This window comes from Scomber scombrus, chromosome 16 (assembly GCF_963691925.1).
Source record: "Scomber scombrus chromosome 16, fScoSco1.1, whole genome shotgun sequence".
Taxonomy (NCBI): Eukaryota; Metazoa; Chordata; class Actinopteri; order Scombriformes; family Scombridae; genus Scomber; species Scomber scombrus.
Window position 1 is genome coordinate 3,294,993 of NC_084985.1, and position 18,776 is coordinate 3,313,768.

The 18,776-nt window shown below is 38.6% G+C and overlaps 1 protein-coding gene across 2 annotated transcripts in view; it reads right to left on the minus strand.

The window, feature by feature from the left end:
- LOC133995999 (tenascin) overlaps nt 1-18,776 on the minus strand; it is a 57,445-nt gene that overhangs the window by 19,979 nt on the left and 18,690 nt on the right. For both annotated transcript variants that reach the window (XM_062435517.1, XM_062435516.1), the window contains exons 6-7: nt 16,040-16,155; nt 245-398 (exon numbers count right to left, since the gene is read on the minus strand). In XM_062435517.1, the coding sequence (XP_062291501.1) occupies nt 245-398; nt 16,040-16,155 (270 nt within the window). The remainder of the gene's footprint in view (nt 1-244; nt 399-16,039; nt 16,156-18,776) is intronic.

An 18,776-nucleotide genomic window follows, 5' to 3' on the forward strand; every position in this document is an offset into this window, starting at 1 on the left:
CACCACACCTCTACAATACTTCAGCTGTCATACTCTGAGATATACTGTACAGTATTATTAAATGAGTCAATAAAATAACATTTTTAAAGAAGATAACTGAAAACAAGGTACTAAAAATCCAATATCAGTGTAACTTTCCTTTCTACCATTCATTCAGCTTTAAAAATATGTTTTCTACTGTTCAAATCTTTCTCCAAATTGCCCAAAGACAGAAATATGGAATAAATAAATGTAAACAGCTCACAGGTCGTGAATTCGGTCGAGCTCTCGGCTCCCCTTCTGCCGCCAATCTCTCCGGTGATGCTGACGATGTATTCCTGACCAGCTGCCAGGCCCGTCTGGGTGAAGGTGGTCAAGCTGCCCTCCACCTGCACCGTTATCTTCTGGTCACTCTCTTTCTGTTTGAATCACACAGAAAAACAAAGTGCAGTTAGTACGGAGAGACTTCCATGAACTTGAATCTTCTGGCCCTACAAAAACAAAAGCACAACAAAAGAACAGTTTTTTCACATACACAAAACATTTCAATACACCAAATAAAGAATGAGGTATATTTCAACCCTCAACAATACCTGCAGGCCGAAGAACATTTCAACAAGCTTGTAAATCTTTTTATATGCTGCAAGTCAATCTTTTAAATTAACACAATATTCAGCAATAAATGTTTGGTTATGTAGATCAGTTATATTTGTGAATATTTCTTTAATCTGTATTGTTAAAATTACTGGGCTGTGAGCAGACAAACATTTATCAAAGGATGCTTTTTAAGCTTTAAATCATTCACAGAAGTTAAACCTGAAAAGCAAATAAATAAACTTGCATCTATGTTTTTATCATTTCATTTTAGTGCGCTCCCATCAGTGTCACACCTGATTTAAAAGTGCTTTAAATGACCCAGTTCAGATGGTGAGGATATTTTAATGCTGTTTGATGACCAGTAGAGGGAGTGTTTCCTCTCACACAGAGGTTTCAACCCCCCAAAACAATTCTGTTGTGATTTAAGTATCTCAGTGGAGCTCACAGCTATAATAATAATAATATGTAATCATCGTCAGGATGCATGAAGATCCTCGTCATACTCGAATGGAAGGAGGAAAAACTGTAGTCTGCAGTAGGCGAAGATGTATTGTTTTTTTTTTCTTCAACAAAGTTCAAACTTGACTGAAGCAGAACAAAAACATCCTGTGAGACATCAGTCTGAATGTCCAGAAACTTCAGTTTTACTGTTTTAATCACCAAGTTACTTTTCCTCTCTGTCTGAAAGTTTTCCTTTTATATAGCTGAATATAAGAGGTGAATTGTGAGGTGTGCCTCCTCAGGGGGGCTCCAAACCATTTCATGGGAGGCTTAGTGACTGGGAATGAAAATATAATACAATAGTTATTCCATTATCAAAAGGACAACACGCATAATAGCCTAAATGTGTGTGGTTTGGCTAGAGAGATAGTTCAGAGACACAGTAGTGTTTTACAGTTGTTCCCACTTTCCCAGAGTCAAAACTAATAAATGCCTTTAGACAGACCTTTTTTTGTATTTGGTTTAGTCTGTAGTTATGTCAAACAGCAATATCAGGTTATCTTGGCTCAGTGGTTGAGTGTCTGTAGGATCAAATAACATAATCCTGATCCCATAGACTCCAGGAATTGAGCAAAAGTAAGCAAGTACACAGAATATTAACAAAAACATCCAGTTTATAGAACCAAAGATTTTAAAACCACCTTAAAGAATCATGAATGAGTGGAGATTTAAACTGGACTAAACTTATCATCACAGATGCTGGTTTGACTTGTGTTTTCTCATTTCTGAAACTTCAGTCAGGATTTTAGGTTTTTAAATCGTTAAAAAAGTCCTTATTTTTTTTACTTTCTGCACTGTAAATCCCAAAACTTGCCCTGAATTAAAGGCTGCAGCTTACTCAACAATTACTCAGCTGGAAGTGCCGGCCTGACATTATTTTTTTTAGTTTTAATGAATGGATCCCGTGTTGTAGGACCACAGCTGGTTGCCATGCTGGTTACTATGTTAGTTGCCTGGCAATGGAGTCCAAGAGGTCATCCTGGACCAGCGTTGGCGTGACAAAACACTTTTCATCCATTTCCATATGAATTAGGGTGACATCATTAAAATGGAGACTCCAATAAAGTCACGATACACTTTAAAACAAGTCGATGGCTGTGTGGCGTCTCCACGTTCATGGGAAGATGACGTTTGATTGTTTCTGAACACAAGGAGGATGAGCCTGTCAGTCTGGATGTTGTGGTCATCGTCCCACTGGAAAATGTATCTCTAAGGAAGATTCTGTTTGTCTCCATTCATCACAGGATTTTTGTTTGAGTAAGATCACCGCATTTAGAGTTTGTAAATGCACGTACATACAGTTTGCTGCCTTCAAATGTTCAAATGGCAGATGTGGACAAAGTATTCAGATGCACTTCAGCAAAAGTAAAAATAATGCTACAAAATCCAGCTTTTTCTGAAATATTAGTGCTGATGTTTCAAAAATGAAAGTTCAGCATGCAGAGTTTTAATGATATTGGTGGTCAAACCACTTTATATACACTTCTGTCTGGTTTGTTAAAAGTTCAATACATGCACACAACTACTTGCTATGTAAAGATATAGTAGAGTAATGACGACTGTAGCAGAGAATGAAGTCACACTTTCTCTATGCAAGGACAGACTGGGCCTAAAAAACCCTGGACTATTTCCCTAATAGACCCACCACTCGGCTGAACACAAAAAGTCACTAACAGGGTTTTCTTTAGATCTCCTCATAATAATATACCAAACAATATTATATCAAATATTATACCAATATTCTTCCAAACAAGGTATTTGCAGCAAGTAACATCACAAAAACAATCTTCCCTGCCCACCACTCAAATGACAGAGAAACAAACAGCACTCAGATGTTATTTTTTTCATATTAGCTTAGCAGCAAGATTTAACAACTTAATTTTAACAGCACTAAACGGCATGATATTTTTCATCATATGTCGTTGCCAGTGGCAACCTGAATAAATGCAACCTACTGTTTTATGTCCCTGCTGCATGTTACTTACCAGTGTACTGTCTGTCCCTCATCACAGCCTGTTGATGCTCATCAGGTCCAATCCACCTGCTCCTCAACACTTTTGCTGGGTGATTCAGTGCTTTGACCGATGTCTAGGATAACATCATTACCGCTGCTGCTGGAAGTTACTGCAGCCAAAAAGCTGCAGTAACTTCCGTGAGGTTTTATGTTTTGATGCATCAGTCTCGAGAGACTTGGCTTTCTTTTACCTTCCTCATTCACCTTTCTCCTCAGGTTTTCTGCTGGACGTTATTACTGCAACTAATGATTCACTCTTCTTTGTTAGTTTTCTTGCACTTGGCAAACTCGTATCAGCGCCCCCTGCTGATGGCTATTAGTGTCGCTTTATTAAACGCTTTGTCAAACTTTCTCAAATTTATGCTATACAGTACATTATAATAATTTTACATATTTGATCGTCATTTGATCTACGTTTCATGTGTTGTCAGCTTTCTTTCCCCCCTCAACTTTCTTGCATAAATGAGGCACACGTTTGTTTTAGTCTGAGATGTTGGTGCTATAGTGCGACATCTAGTGGCGAAAGTTGTGTATTGCAACTTCAAGTAGCTTAAATAAATAAAGAGCAGTATTTATCTCTAAATTGTAGTGGAATATAAATATAAAGCATATAATCAAATGAATATACTTTAAAGTACATCAAAACTGTATTTAACGAGGCTATTATATATTTTTTAATAAAAACCAAATAAAAAAAACGGTCATAGTAATGAACCTACAGAGAATCATAAGCATCCCTGCAGCTCCCCTTGGCTTTACGGAGCTTTATGGCAAATTACAGCTCATTGTTCAGCTGTCCAGCTGTTTTTAGCAGGCAGCTGAGCCAGAGCCAGATTCTTCCCTCAGGAGTTGGTAGAGAGCAAAAACAGCTAAAAGAGTGAATGTTGGACTTACATTCACCAGGTGGACAGAAACACGACTCCAAATTAATAATACTGTTGCTCCGTAAAACTGCTGGATGTGGAAATAAGCAACTGTTTCCAGACCAAAGTATTAGAGTAAACTGGATTTTAACCTGATGATTGTGGTACTTGAAATGTCAGGAGATCAAAGTTATTACGAGTCATTTCCTGGGAAACACGAATGTATGAACCACATTTCACAGCGATCCATCCAATAGTTGTTGTTGAGATATTTCAATAAAGGACTAAAATGTTGACCTCACGATGGCACTAAAAGGAAAAGTCAGCTGATCAAAGCCAGTTGGATTCATCTTCAGGGAACCATGAATGTCTGAACCAAATTTCACAGCAACAAATCAAATAGTTCTTGAAGGTTTTCACTCTGGACCAAAGTGGTGGACCAACCGCCCGACCAACACTGCCCTCCATTGAGCCGTGCTGCCAGCAGGGCTAAAAAGACTTAAACATCAGTGTGTAATTCATGAGCAGTCTGGATTAAAGTTTAATGAAAAAACTCTTGAATGAATGACCTTCTTGAACTGCACTGACCACTGATGTATTCTGAGGAGTTTCACTTAAGATGATTCATTCTCACAGTCCAAAATAAAGCTGCAATTTAGTTCTATATTAACTGCACTCTGTTTAGATAACCAATCACATGACTACCGCTGGTTGATTCATTGTTCCCACTGACATAAAGTCTCCACTTCCTGCCATTGAAACAGTCATCTTGGACCTTTGGACTGTTTAATCCATGTCCATAACAGAAACATCTAGTTTCATATGATGGTTTAATACAGACGTCATAAAAAAGACTCCCTTTATGAGACACTCTGAGTAAGTCCAGGACTCATTAAGACACTGTAAGTAGAGTTATGTACTATATCCTGCAGCTTTTTATGAATATGAGAAGGAAGTTAAGAATTCTGAGATGAAGTCATTGCAGTGTAGGTTTTTCTCGCTTGTTTTTATCCTGAGTGAAAATAAATTGCCCGTACAAGTTCTACCTCAAGAGGCTCTTTTCTATTTTGATACATGAATAAAGGAGCAGAAACTACGTGAATTAGAAACACTATTAGACCAAAAGTATGTCGACACTTCTGTTTAAAGTTTAGACAAAGCAAGCAATGGAACATTAACTCAAGTACTGTACTTAAGGATAGTTTTGAGGTACTTTACTTGAGTATTTCCATGTTATGCTACTTTATACTTACAATCCAATCTACATTTCAGAGGAAAATACTGTACTTTCTATTACACTACATTTATCTGACAGCTTAAGTTATTTTTCAGATGAAGATTTGACACAATGGATAATATAACAACACATTGTTATAGATGAAACCAGTGTTTTCCAACTTTTTTGACATCTTATAAAAAGCAGTGTTTAGTCGGGGTCACTAAACAATGTGAGAAGTTTAGAGGGAAAAATCAGTGTTTCGTGGAGCTGTTAACAACTCATAGACATCTGAAATGTGACCCTGACTACACACTGCCACACATCTCTGCCTTTTGCCAAAGTCTGAGTGGCTGTTTCCAATTGCTAAACCTAAAAAATGAACTGCATCTGAATACTTTTTCCTCCACAGATGGAAGCACAGACAGATAATCCAGTTAAGGTATAGTGGAAGCCAATGAAGAGATGACATACCGGATGGTAAACTGGCGAAATGTTGGAAATATATCAATCTTATTACAGAGCCATGATGCTCAATAAGGAACGTTCCATATAAGGTTAAGGCAGATTTCTTCTGCCAAAAGAAAACAACAACCCTGGACTGTTGTAACCACCATGTGAGTATTTTGAACTTAACAAGCTTGACTCATCTTGTTGTGGTGATGTAGACTTTCAACCCTTGTAGTCTGATGTTGACATTTAAGTAAGTTTATTCAATTGAAGCTGCACAATTTACACTTCAGTGCAGTTTATATACAGTTTTTAAATTTTTTAAATTTTTTTCTTTCACTGTCACTTTCTTCTGTTTTCTGTCATCTATTGTGTTTTGATGTTATGGTAACATGAAAAATAATAATACAAAACACTTTGGTCATAAAACGAGTGTAAACTTTTATGTCTTTGTAGTTCAGATGGTCCAGACTGTTTCCCTCCCTGCAGATGATCTGTTCTCACTTCTGCTGACGTTGTTGTGACAGTCTGTTGTTTATCTGTTGGTCTGGTAAACAACTGCTGATGAATGTTGTCTCTTTCTGTCTCTCTGTCTTTCTCTTTCTCTCACTCTCTCTGTGTCACAGCTGTGGCCTGGCAGTGATGTCATCTCCTTGGCAGTCGCCATGTTTTTGACAGTGTTTACATGTTTCCCGTAGCAACAAGCATCCCACATCTGCATCTTTTCCTCTCGACCTCCAAGCGTTACTTTTCTTCCCTTTTCTGCATTTTTCTCTGTTTACTGTGAGAGACTGTATTTCTCTCTCACATCTCTCCCTTTTTCCTATTTTTCTATTCTTTCTTGTACCGTCACAACTGAAAATGGGGACCAGTGATTCATGTTTCTGTCTGGCTGATGATTTGCTCGACTGAACGTGCTGCTTCTCTCTTCCTCTCGGCCAAATGACAGCAGATTTACTGAGTGAGGAATATTGGTAACGCTCTTAAAGGGGTTTTGGCCCCCATCTCAACTACACTGAAAGCACATTTAAAAGAAATATTTCAAAAGCCAGTATGATCAGGAAGATTGATTACAGCGAGGAAAACCTCTTTCACGGTTCATATGGACACCTGACTGCTGTTTTAGGACACACTTGAAAAATAGTGAACCTTTAACGTCTGCACAAAAAGATGCAAAAGGGATTTTAGAAGTCGACGCGATTGGACCTTTACAGAGAAAGACATGATTTGTGATATTTGGTCAATACAGCGAGAAAACATCAGTGAGTCGGAAATGTCAGGAGGAGGAAGATGTTTTTTTGTTCTCTCTCAGGCTGCATCACATGTTTAAAGTCTTCTCATCGTGAATCTGCTGATACTGCATTGTACATTTCTCAAAGAACTTCGGTACCAAGTCAAGAGGTTTTGATGTGTAGCACAATAAACAAGTGAAGCTGTAAACAGAACAATGTTCCTGCACATGCTCAGTTACATCTGCCTTACACACAGACCTACATGATCAAAGTTCCAATACTTGAGATGAACATATGTAAAAATGCTCTCTGTAAGTCAAAAGTCAAGGCTTCAACCTGCAAAGTTACCTTCACACCATCAAACTAATGCCCACATGCCCACTACTACAACTGGCTGCCTGTTGTGCAGCATCGGTTGCTGAGGTTGTTGCTAAGGTGTTTCCATGTGATTCAACTCCGACGTGTATGGATGTGATTTGAGGAGTTCACATTTGGAGTAAAGAAGGAGAAAAAGAAGTGAAATCCTGCTACAATAGTTTGTTTACGTAGCCTCCGGAGCCAGATGAAGCTTCCAAGAGCTGACCAATCAGAACAGAGTTTTGGATTGGGGCCATAATGAGACAGCAGCTAAAACGGCCTTTTTTAATACAGAGGCTGAATTGAGGGTCAGTATAAGATAAATATCAAGTTTTTAACTGTACATCATGCAAATAAGCTCCATTAGAGCCCTAGATTATAAATATAGGACCTGGTAATATGCAGAATATGTCCTCTTTAATACTTTTATGAGAACAACGGAGGTCTATGACACAGAGGAATGAGATATACTGTATTAGATGTTAAATACACACATAATACTTGTTAGCGGAGGAGTTCATTGTTGGTTATTTAACAATAAGAAAAATATAGAAAAATCACCAAACTTATCCTTTAAATTAGCCACACTGAATGGCAGTAGTGAATCTACACATTACAATTATTTCCATTGAAGTTAATTGACTTCAGCACAAAATTTCTCCCTTTTAAATGCTGATGTGAACAAGTCATCTCCCTCCTCCTCCTCTTCCTTCTCTTTTTTTCACATGGACCTCACTCTGAATATTTTTCCTCTCTGTGGGTTCATAAAGATGAGTTGACTTGTTCTCATTACACCCTCTCATCAGTTCCAGTTGTATTCCCTCTACAATACTCCTCAGGCATGTTTTCATCACTTTCTCCATCGCCAACTATCTCTTCATCATCCATCCATCCATCCATCATGTCTTTTTTCTCTCTCACTCTCTCTACAGTTGTGGGCCACTATGGATATTTCCTGGAGTTTTTTTTACTGTGATCCAAACCTCTCTCAGAGTCATTACTGAGGGTTAACTTGATGATGTCACTGCGGGCAGATCATGGTTCTGCTTTGTAGAAATTACAGTGCGAGGACCGTGGTGACCACTATTAACTGTGTGTGTGTGTGTGTGTGTGTGTGTGTGTGTGTGTGTGTGTGTGTGTGTGTGTGTGTGTGTGTGTGTGTGTGTGTGTGTGTGTGTGTGTGTGTGGGAAAACATGTTTGAGAGAAAGCCAGAACGTGTGTGTGAGTATATAATCTAAAGCAGTGAACTGGTTTCTTTTCATCTCAATGACCGTTCTGATTTTGACAGGTCTTTAGAAAGTGTTTTCTTTGTTCTGCGGCCATCTCTCTCTCTCTCTCTCTCTTTCTCTCTCTCTGTCTCTCTCTCTCTCTCCCTCTCTCTCTCTCTCTCCCTCTCTCTCTCTCTCTCCCTGTTGACACGGCCCTCACAAATACCAACACAATTAGTAATTTTCCACTTGTTTAATGCATTCTTCTGCAGATTGATCACACATGTTTGTGAAGAGACAGTCCTGATGAACAAGCTGAGGTAACCGCTTCATGTGGTTAAAGGAGCATTAAGAAATATTTTATGTGACCTACTGAACATTAGAAATTTGAGATGTGCTCAGGTTTGCACGAATCATAACATTTAAACATGTAAACATTCAGCGATTTAAAAAAAAAAAAGTCTTCTCAAACTAAACAGGATCTAAGACTAAAAAAATGTCAGTGACTCATAAATTGTTCGATGTCTTTTAAACCTCACAATACGAAACTTATGACGAGTGAATGACATATTAATCATTTAGTCATTCTTACCAGTAGTGGCACTAAAATAAAAGTTCCCATACAAACCTGTTTTAAGACATAAAAATACTCTAGAGGGAATAATATCATATTAAACAAAATATAAGATGATATTTTACTCAAAACAACATTTAAAAAAGAGGGAGTCGTCTTATATTTGAGGATTAGATAGTTATGAGTTCACAGTATGAGATGCATTGTTTGTAGCCTTAATGGTGCTAAACTAGTAAGTTTCTTCCAGTCTGTTAATAGTGTTTTGTTAGCTAATTTTAACCTGCAAGAGTTTCTCAATTCTTGTGTAATGTGTTATTCTGGCACGGAGGAAATAAAGTAATGAAGAGAGGAAACAAGTCGAAATTGTCTCTTGACTCAATAGTCTGTCGAGCAGCCAAGAATGACTTCTGTCACAGATGATGAGGAACTCAAACAGTCTGCTTGAGAAAATAATTTGGATCACTTCCAACAACCTGACAGGAGAGAGTGTGTGACTGACAGATAAGATACACAAATGTGGGATTTACGTTCTGCTTTGATGGTATTTTTCACTTCTATGAGAGAAAATTCTTCAGAGATGAGGACTCGCTTCTCCTTGGAGAACCTGTCTGCTAGATACATTCAAATATGTTCATGGGCAACTTAATTGTTTTCCCAATTACACTGCAACAGCAAACACAATCCCTGCCTGGATTATGTTCACAGGCAGCGTTTTTTAAAATAAAACTACATGTAATCACTCTGAAGTCAGAGGGAGGACGTCAGGGTGGATGGAGGGCGTAGATGCAGGACAGCTGAACATAATTTCTAGGAGACACGGTTGCCTGAGATTAATAGTATCTCAGGGAATCTTTCCCAACAGTTTCACGAGTGTGAAAATGTGTTTTTGTCTTGAAAAAGTTTTTTTTGTCTTTTACAAAAGCAGCTGTTGCAAAAAAAAAGGGGTCTGCGGGGCATTGCACATTTTATGATTTCTGTGTTTGTTTTTATTTTCTTATTTCCTTCAAAGCACTTTGTAACTTTATTAAGGAAACTGCGATATATAGATAATTATTATCTTTAATGACCAAGAACATCTTCTGCCAGCAGCCCTCTGAGGCCATAATGTTCATTTCACGCCAAACTGAGCTGAACTAACTGAGTCAAACCTGCTGCTCACAGGAACTGAGTGATCACATTCCTCTTACAAAGACTTTGTTGCTACGTTGCCGTTTATGTTTCTCCAACACAACCAGCGCGACAGATGATCTGATGCTATTCTGTCCGCTGCTGTTTGTGTTGCTAGCGACACACCCACACTTGAATGATCGTTTAACGTTCCTGTGAGGGAAGAAAATAGCATAAATTAATATGAAAAATCCGGTTTGAGAGGAGTGATCCAAGAACGCCAGCGGTGGAGAAGATGAGGTGTTAGAGCCTCCCACATGGTTTCCGGCAATGACACAGCTTCAGTTTTCTGCTTGAGTAAAATGCCAAAATGAGTCTAATTATCCTCTGGTAACAATCAAACATACAGCTTGTTTTCTAACTTTTCCGTCAATGTGGAGACAAGTTTTGGTTTAGCGACAGAAACCTTTTAGTCTGTATTGCCCATAACGCTACAGAGAACTTCACAGCTATTTTTATTACCCCCCCCTCCACCTGAACCTGCTCCCCTCACTGTAAACATGCTGTGAAATCCGCCTTAACTTGTTTCCTTCAGTCAGGGCCGACAGCAGTCTGTTTGCAGTGTGATCATGTTTTGGCAGTCAGCGTTTGTTGATAATTCAGCACAAACAGTTTAATGTCGGGCTGAACCATTTGGGAATATTATTAACATCAGGATGTTTGTAGTAGATTCAACCTAATAAATATAAATTTGTTTTGTGGGTTACTTTAAAAGCAGATTATGCTGTATTTATCTTCTGAATCAGCAGAATAATGCCTTGAATATTGATGTTTACAGCAGCTCAAGAGCTTTTTCCACTTGAGCTGCTGTGGAGCGACCAGCTCTAGTTTTCCTTTTTATAGAACCTGAACAGCTCCTTCTTTTAAATGATATGATTATTAGATTCATTGATTGATTATTTAGAGCTAGGGGTTAGGCTTTAGGGTTAGGATTACAATCAAAGAGATGCCAGACCAAACTTTCTTATTCACAACAGAATTCCAGTCAGAATTCAAGTGGATCCGATTACTATTTAATCTAGAATATGTACCGGCATTAATGTTTGATGTTTAGATGCTGACATCATCGCCACCCACAAGAAAACTTTGACATTGCAAAGCAGCGAGTGAGGCCTGACGATACTATCAGACTCTGGGCCTACAGGTGGATGCTGGTTTGAAGGAAGAGGCTTTTGAAATGCTAATTGCAGATTAGTGGCAGTATAGCTTGTGTGTGTGGTGTGTTGCCAGGTATGCAGCAAAGTGTGAGCTGAGCACTGACAAATTAAATATGCACCATGACAAAGGTGCGTTGTATATACAGTATGTTGCAGTGAGGGGAGTATGGCATGACTGGAGTTGGGCTGACTGAATTAAGGCTTTGCTTTCATTTATTACATTACGTTAGGTATTATTTATAGAATAAGGTCACACTGTAGCTATCAAATTGTCTTTCTTTTCCTGTGGTATTTTGATGTGGGCTTTATTATGTCTTATGAACGTCTTGTGTGTCTTTATGTTTATCTTTTAACATTTTGGGACCATGTTAGAAATGAGCATTTAACATGTTATCCCTTGGATTTTTTCACATTTAAAATATTTAAATCTAGCAAGTAGTACAAGTACAATGGGCTTTTAGACAAAACACTAAAGCATATCACCAGGCTGAATGCTTTCTGGCACAGTGTAAAACTGTATTATGCTTATAAGACAGGGACGACTTTGTGTTGGTTGGTAATTACATATCTGTGCAAAACAATATGACACACTTGATACAAAAGAGTTCCCCAAGACTATACTGGGGTCTCTTCTGTTAAACATTTACAGTCTTCCACTTGTTCAGATTATGGAAATAAAACTAAATATTTTACCATAATTATGCAGACAACACAAAGATTTACAAAACTGTATCATCAAGTGACTCTGGTCCGTCACAAGCACTTCTTCAGTGTTTAAATGTAGGATGAGATAGTTGTTTTTCCTGTTTTGTTTATCTGTTTTTCCCCCCACATATTTCAGGCGATTGAATTTGACATGTGAAACTGCATTCGGATGTGTTTTTGGAACTTTTGGTGCCGCTGTTTGGCTTCCACAGAAGAGCGGAAAAACCTCTTAAGCTGCTGAGACATTAAAGAACAGTTTAGATAACGAAAGAAAAATTACACACACACACACACACACACACACACACACACACACACACACACACACACACACACACACACACACACACACACACACACACTGAGGATATTTTAAACTTGACATTTTCTTCCAGACATCACCAAAAGTGGTCAATATTCTTTTGCATGTAAGAGGAGGATTTGTTGTTGCCATATTCGGCCTCCCCGGAGAGTTACTTAGAATTTAATAGCACTTTTATGGTGTTTTTCATGGAGATGAAAGCTGGAAAGTTCTGCTGTACAAATCTCTATTTCGGACCCCTTAGTTGATTTGTTTGACATCATCTGCAAGATTCTGAATAATCTTCGGGACCTTTAAGAACATTTTTAAATAGGATTAACCAGAGAAATGATTTACTCCCTTAGTGATACATAACAACTCATTGGTTTTGTTGTTATGTAACATGATAACTTTGGAAACTAAATAGAGATACAGTCCCTCTGCATTTGTGATGTTCTGTAACTTTAACAACTTTCTTATATGTTTGGATGACATTTAAACATTTAACCCTCCTGTTGTCCTCCCGGGTCAAATTGACCCCATCTCCATTGACTGTTCCTTCTTTCCTTAATTTTTCCTTCATTCTTCCCCTCCTTCCCTCTTTCTTAGCTCCCTTCCTCCCTTCCTTCCTTACTCATTCCTTCCTTCTTTCTTTCCTCCCTTACTCCTTTCCTTCCTTCTTTCCTCCCTTACTCCTTTCCTTCCTTCCTTCCTTCCTTCCTTCCTTCCTTCCTTCCTTCCTTCCTTCTTTCCTTCCTTCCTTCCTTCCTTCCTTCCTTCCTTCCTCCCCCCTTACTCCTTTCCTTCCTTGACCTGAAGACAACAGGACAACAGGACAACTCTCCTGTTGTCTTCCTGCTGAACATGCAACTTTTGTCCTCCTTGTCAATATTAACCTCAGTTTGGTTTGATTGTTTATAAAGCTAAAGTTATAAATGATCGCCCAATTCTATGTTAGACCTTTTTAGCCAACTTCCTTCCACCTTATTACCACAAGTTTTACACATATTTTTGGAAATGAGGGTCATTACGCTTTTAAATGAAAGTTTACCTCAATTTTGAGTTAATGTCTGTTCCCAAGCACAACAGGAGGGTTATAAATTAATGTGTTATTAAAAAATAATGGAGAATACAAGCCTCAGTTTCAGTCATGTAAACAGGGAACATCCAGTGTGCCAAGTCAGTGAATCCTGCTGTGACTTCATGTTTATGGTGTTTGGACATCTCCTCTGAGACTAAAAGTCAATTTCATACATCGCTTTTTAAAGGATCTGTCATGGGATTGGCAGACTGTTCTTTTTCTGTTATGGTGAATTTTCCCACCAAATTAAACGCCAAAACCCAGACCACACCATCATCCAAGGGCTGAAAATCATTTCAGACCAAGTTATATGAATTGTTATGGAGACTGTTATTTGTGCCAATATTCAGTTTTAAAATTGGGAAATGCTTTTTCATGTATTCTTATACGTATTAAAAATATGGTGGGAACACACATGTCAATCATTCATCATCATGACTGAAGAGTTTGGACATATAGTTTATTTGGAAATGACAAAGACTATATAGATAGTAGGTTGTGATATTTGGCACGATAAGCTAGCAAAGCTGGAAACAGAACTGCTCAGTGCTGCTTTCCATACAAGGAATTACTCTCTAGAGACTGAAAATGTGATCACTGCTATTAGAGTTTGGAGACATTTCAAACAAACTAATGTGACCAAACTCTCAATGACATGTTTTCACTAGTTTTATGACAACAATGGAGGTCTACAATAGAGGAAGAAAATATATCAGGCTTTGGTTACACACACAATACTTGTTAGTAGATCAGTTCATTGTTGGTTTAGCTGTTGACAGTGATAAAAAAAATAAAAATTGCCAGCATTATCCTTTAAAGGAGCTGTGAAAATCCCGAGCTGTCATCTGTTTCATAAATTGCTTTTCTAATCAGTGTTTGTGTTGGAAATGATTCCTGGAGCTTCCATCTTTTCAGGGATCTTTTCAGTCTTGTTGTCATGGAAAAGATGAAATAAAGAACATGACGGTGCCACTCTAAACAAAACCTCGATCCAAGCGCAGGATTTATCTGATCTATGAAATATGTTGTAATTCTTTTTGCAACTTGATGAAAAGAGCTCAGAAAAATAACTCTGGACTTATTATCATAATGTCAAAAGCTAGATTGTTTTGCTTTTAATCATTTCAGGCACTTGAGGTTGTTTAAGGTGATGCACAACTTTTTTTTTTTATGGTTCTGTCTGCAGACCTCATCTGTCATTCTTTGAAACTCCCTCGGGGTCCTGTGCAAATCTCAAGTACAGTTTTAAGCGTCATGCATGCTCTCTGAATTCACAACATGATTTGGCAGATGAAGATTCAGACTCTGGGACAGCGAGGACTCTGTGAGAACAAACTTATGGTCGTTTTGGTGCTGCGCCACAGCTGCTGGCAAATGCATCTGCTGTCCGAATTATCTTAATAAATGCATGCATGTGTGTGTGTGTGTGTGTGTGTGTGTGTGTGTGTGTGTGTGTGTGTGTGTGTGTTCATCTGCCATTGTGTTGTCCTTAAGATTATAAAGAAAAAACGGATTTCCATTTAAGACTTTGTTTCTGCTCTCCTATCATCTTTTAATTAAGGATTTTTTTAATCTACTGTAATTTAGTTTTTTGCATTTTTAAATCTTGTTTTCTACAGAGTGAGGAATTAATGAAGATTTACACAATTATTCATCTTACATATCATATTGTGTAGATTAAGTACAGTAGTGTGAGTGCACAAGTCATTTTGGCCCTTTTAAAACACATTAAAATTGTGTCTGAATGACAAAGAAAGACAAAGAAGACAGCTGTCCTTCCAAATGTAGTCTGACCAAATTTCTAGAAAAATCAGCAAAAGAACATGTGAAAAAATGTTTGTTTCCGTTCACTCCTGTTGAATATTAGGAGATAAACAGCAGGTTGTGCTAATTCTCTAGTCAGTACCATTGAGCCATTACAGAAGACGAGGCACAATGAGATGACGTCATTGAAAGAGCAGCAATCAAAGCTTGAATGGTGGAAAACCACATGGAGAACATTTCTGTTAGTTTCATGTATTCATTACAGTCTCCACTTTGCTACATACAGATCTGATGTTTTCAACTCTTCTGTGATGTTTAGGTAACATGCCTCATGTAGGTCATCATTCATTCACTCACTGTTTATAGCTACTTATTTTACACCTCAGACAAGTGTAAAAACTTTTCACTCAGGATTGTTTATACCCAAAGTGAAAGAGCATAAAAGCAGGTGGATGGGAACAGCTGCTGTCATCTACGGGAAAAGACACTAAAAGCTAAACGACATCTTGAAGGGAAAATTTCAACCTTCCTTGGAAAGACATTTGTTTGCTTTTTATAATATCAGAGTCTGTCTTGGCTTCCGTGTTTTTACGAGTCAGCTGGCGTTGTTTTTACATCAAGTGCTGACTTTACAGAGCCAGGACACTTTTGGGCCATGTGTGGACCATATATCCTTTTACATTCAAGAGCTGACTCCCCTCCCGAAGCATATCATGTCATCAGAATAGGTGCTGAATGTAATGCAGGGTGACACAAATTCAAACACAGATGATAACCTGATGTGAAACTTTTTTTGTACATTTTAAGTTGTAGGCTTTGTCATGATTTCATGAAAGTGGAAAGATGAGGTTCAAATGTTTAGATGAGTGTACCTGACTGGTAAAGGTGATGTGGTAGATGTCATACTGGACAGGAGGTGGAGTCCAGATCAGAGTGACGGATGTGGATGTGATCTCTCTGGTGTTCAGCTGGGGAACACCTGACATGGCTGCAGAGAGAAAGAAAAAGAAAGTTAAAAGATAAAGACACTGTAAGACTGTTAGATGGTTTTAGGTAATGCCAGGTACAGCTAAAGGTACTTTATTTGTCAAACATACAGTTATACAGTGACATTTAGTCTCTGCATTTAACCCATCCACTATACATCGACCAGGGACCAACTCCAGTTCTATGTCAGTACCTTGGTCACGTGCACTGACAGGAGAATTAACCTAACATAAAAAAAATGTTTTTTTGATGGGAAGAAACTGGAGCACCCGGAGGAAACCCATGCAAGCACAGGGAGAACATTCAGAATCCACACAGAAAGGCCTCAGCCAGGTATCAAACCCAATACCCAATTTTTAATTAACCTTAATAATATAGTATGTATAAAAGTCTCTTTTCTGTATGTTTTTATTGGTAATCTAAGCTGCCTGCAGTATAAATACCCCCTCTCACTTTAGACTACTTAGTTCCTTCTACCTAGAAAGCTGGTTTTAGTATCACAAGAAGACATCAGGGTGCCAGTTGTTATGCGTTTTTCCCCATAGATTTGGGATCTGTCTGCTGGTTGAGTAGACCTATTTTATACCCAAATTTTGCCAAACTGATTCCAGATCTGCACGTACACACGAGCCAACACGCAACTCATGTACACACACACACACACACACTGACGACGTGCTGTAATCCTCTCCGGCGCCCGGCTCATGATCCCATCTCTAAAAAACAGCTTTTAATGCTGGCACACTAAACATTTATGGTGTAACTTTGAGATACTACAGTACATTTGGCAATGCTAGTATTGCTGTTGGACTTCAAAAGCCATGTATATGGTTTGGCAGCGGCATGATTTGAGTTCTGATATTATGTTTTTTTTGATTGGTTTTGTCACACGGACCTGGCAACCCTGGAGCTAATAGAGCTAATAGAGCTGTTCAGCTGTGGCTGAGTCATGTAGAATGATTGTTAACAGCAGTATGAGGTATGAATAACCAATATCAGCTCACAGCATAAAACAGTTTGACTTGAATTAAATTATAAATTACTCAGAGATCTAAAGGAACTTTAGCATCAGAGGTTTTAAAGTATAACCAACAAGTCATTAACATAAGTGTTAGCTTGTTGTCCTTTGCAATCATTAGAAGCTAAATTGCTTTTGTCAAAACACATTTGCAACATTTAAAATAGTGTAAATAGTGTCAGTAAAAACAGCAGCTATGTGTCTGTGAGTTTTCTTTACTTCATGTTAAATTATCAACAATGCTGGCTAACATTAGCCCTGAGTTTAAAGCCTTTTCACTGAAAGTTTTTGTTTATTATTGCTATTAAATGCAAGCTTGGGTTAATAAGTAAATATGAAACCTACAGAGATCTTTGAATCCATAGCCTGCAAGCAGTTGGCTTAGCTTTGCACAGACTGGAAACAGGTGGAAACCCTGGTTCTGTACAAAGAATACAAATTTGAATATGTGGCTCATTCATATTCTCTTTCATATTCTTTCTACATTGCATATACATCACTCCTCTACATAAACCACAGATCATTAAATCACATGCAGAAGCATGGAGCTGCCAACACAAAGCTCTCAGCCTGGCAGAGTCGACAGCTGATGTCTGACTGCACACAGTGAAGGCATACCCGATAATAATTCACAGATTTGTTTTACTGCACGAGTCTCTCATAAAATTAGTGTTGAAAAATTTACTGCTGAGTAGGTTACTGAAAGCATGACATTATGTTCCTGTTGGCAATAACTAAAATTCAACATGCACTCACAAATGTACAACTGAGAAAGAAACAGAAAGACAAACCCTGTGGCTGAGTACCAAACACACACATTCATCAGCCAACACATTAAAACCACCTGCCTAATGTTGTGTAGGTCCCTCTTGTGCCACTAAAATTGCTGTGACCCATTGATGCATGGACTCCTCAAAACCTCTGAAGATGTCCTCTGGTATCTGGTACCAAAACGTTAGCAGTACATCTGTCAAGTCCTGTCCGGACTTCCCCAGCACATCCAACAGATGGTCGTATAGAGATCGGGGAAATTTGGAGTTCAAGGCAAAACCATCCCTGAACAGTTTCTGCAGTGAACTAGGCTACTGCCATCACATAATACCATTGGCATGTGTCAAAGTAGCATCCACATGAAAGCCAGGACCGAAGGTTTGCCAGCAGAATATCATTCAGAGCATCACACTGCCTTCCTCAGCTTGCCTTTTTTACCATAGTGCTTCTTGGTGCATTTCATCAGATTCATCAGACCAGGTCACCTCAGTTCTCCGTGGTCCAGTTCTGACACTCACATGCTCATACAGGCACTTTTAGCAGTTGACAGTGGTCAGCACGGGCACTCTGACTGCTCTGTGTCAAGCTGCAATGAACTTAGCAATGTAAGCCTCAATAGCTCTTCTGTGGGACCGGAGCAGAACAGGCTAGCCTTCATTCCCTACGTGCATCAAGGGAACTTTTTGCAGCCATGAGCCTGATGTTGTAGCTTCATTGGACCATTTCTAGTAGGTAATGACCACTGCATAGTGGGAAGACCTGACAATACCTGACATGCTCTGATCTGGTCATCTAGCCATCACAACTTGGCCCTTGTCAAGTTTCAACTTCAA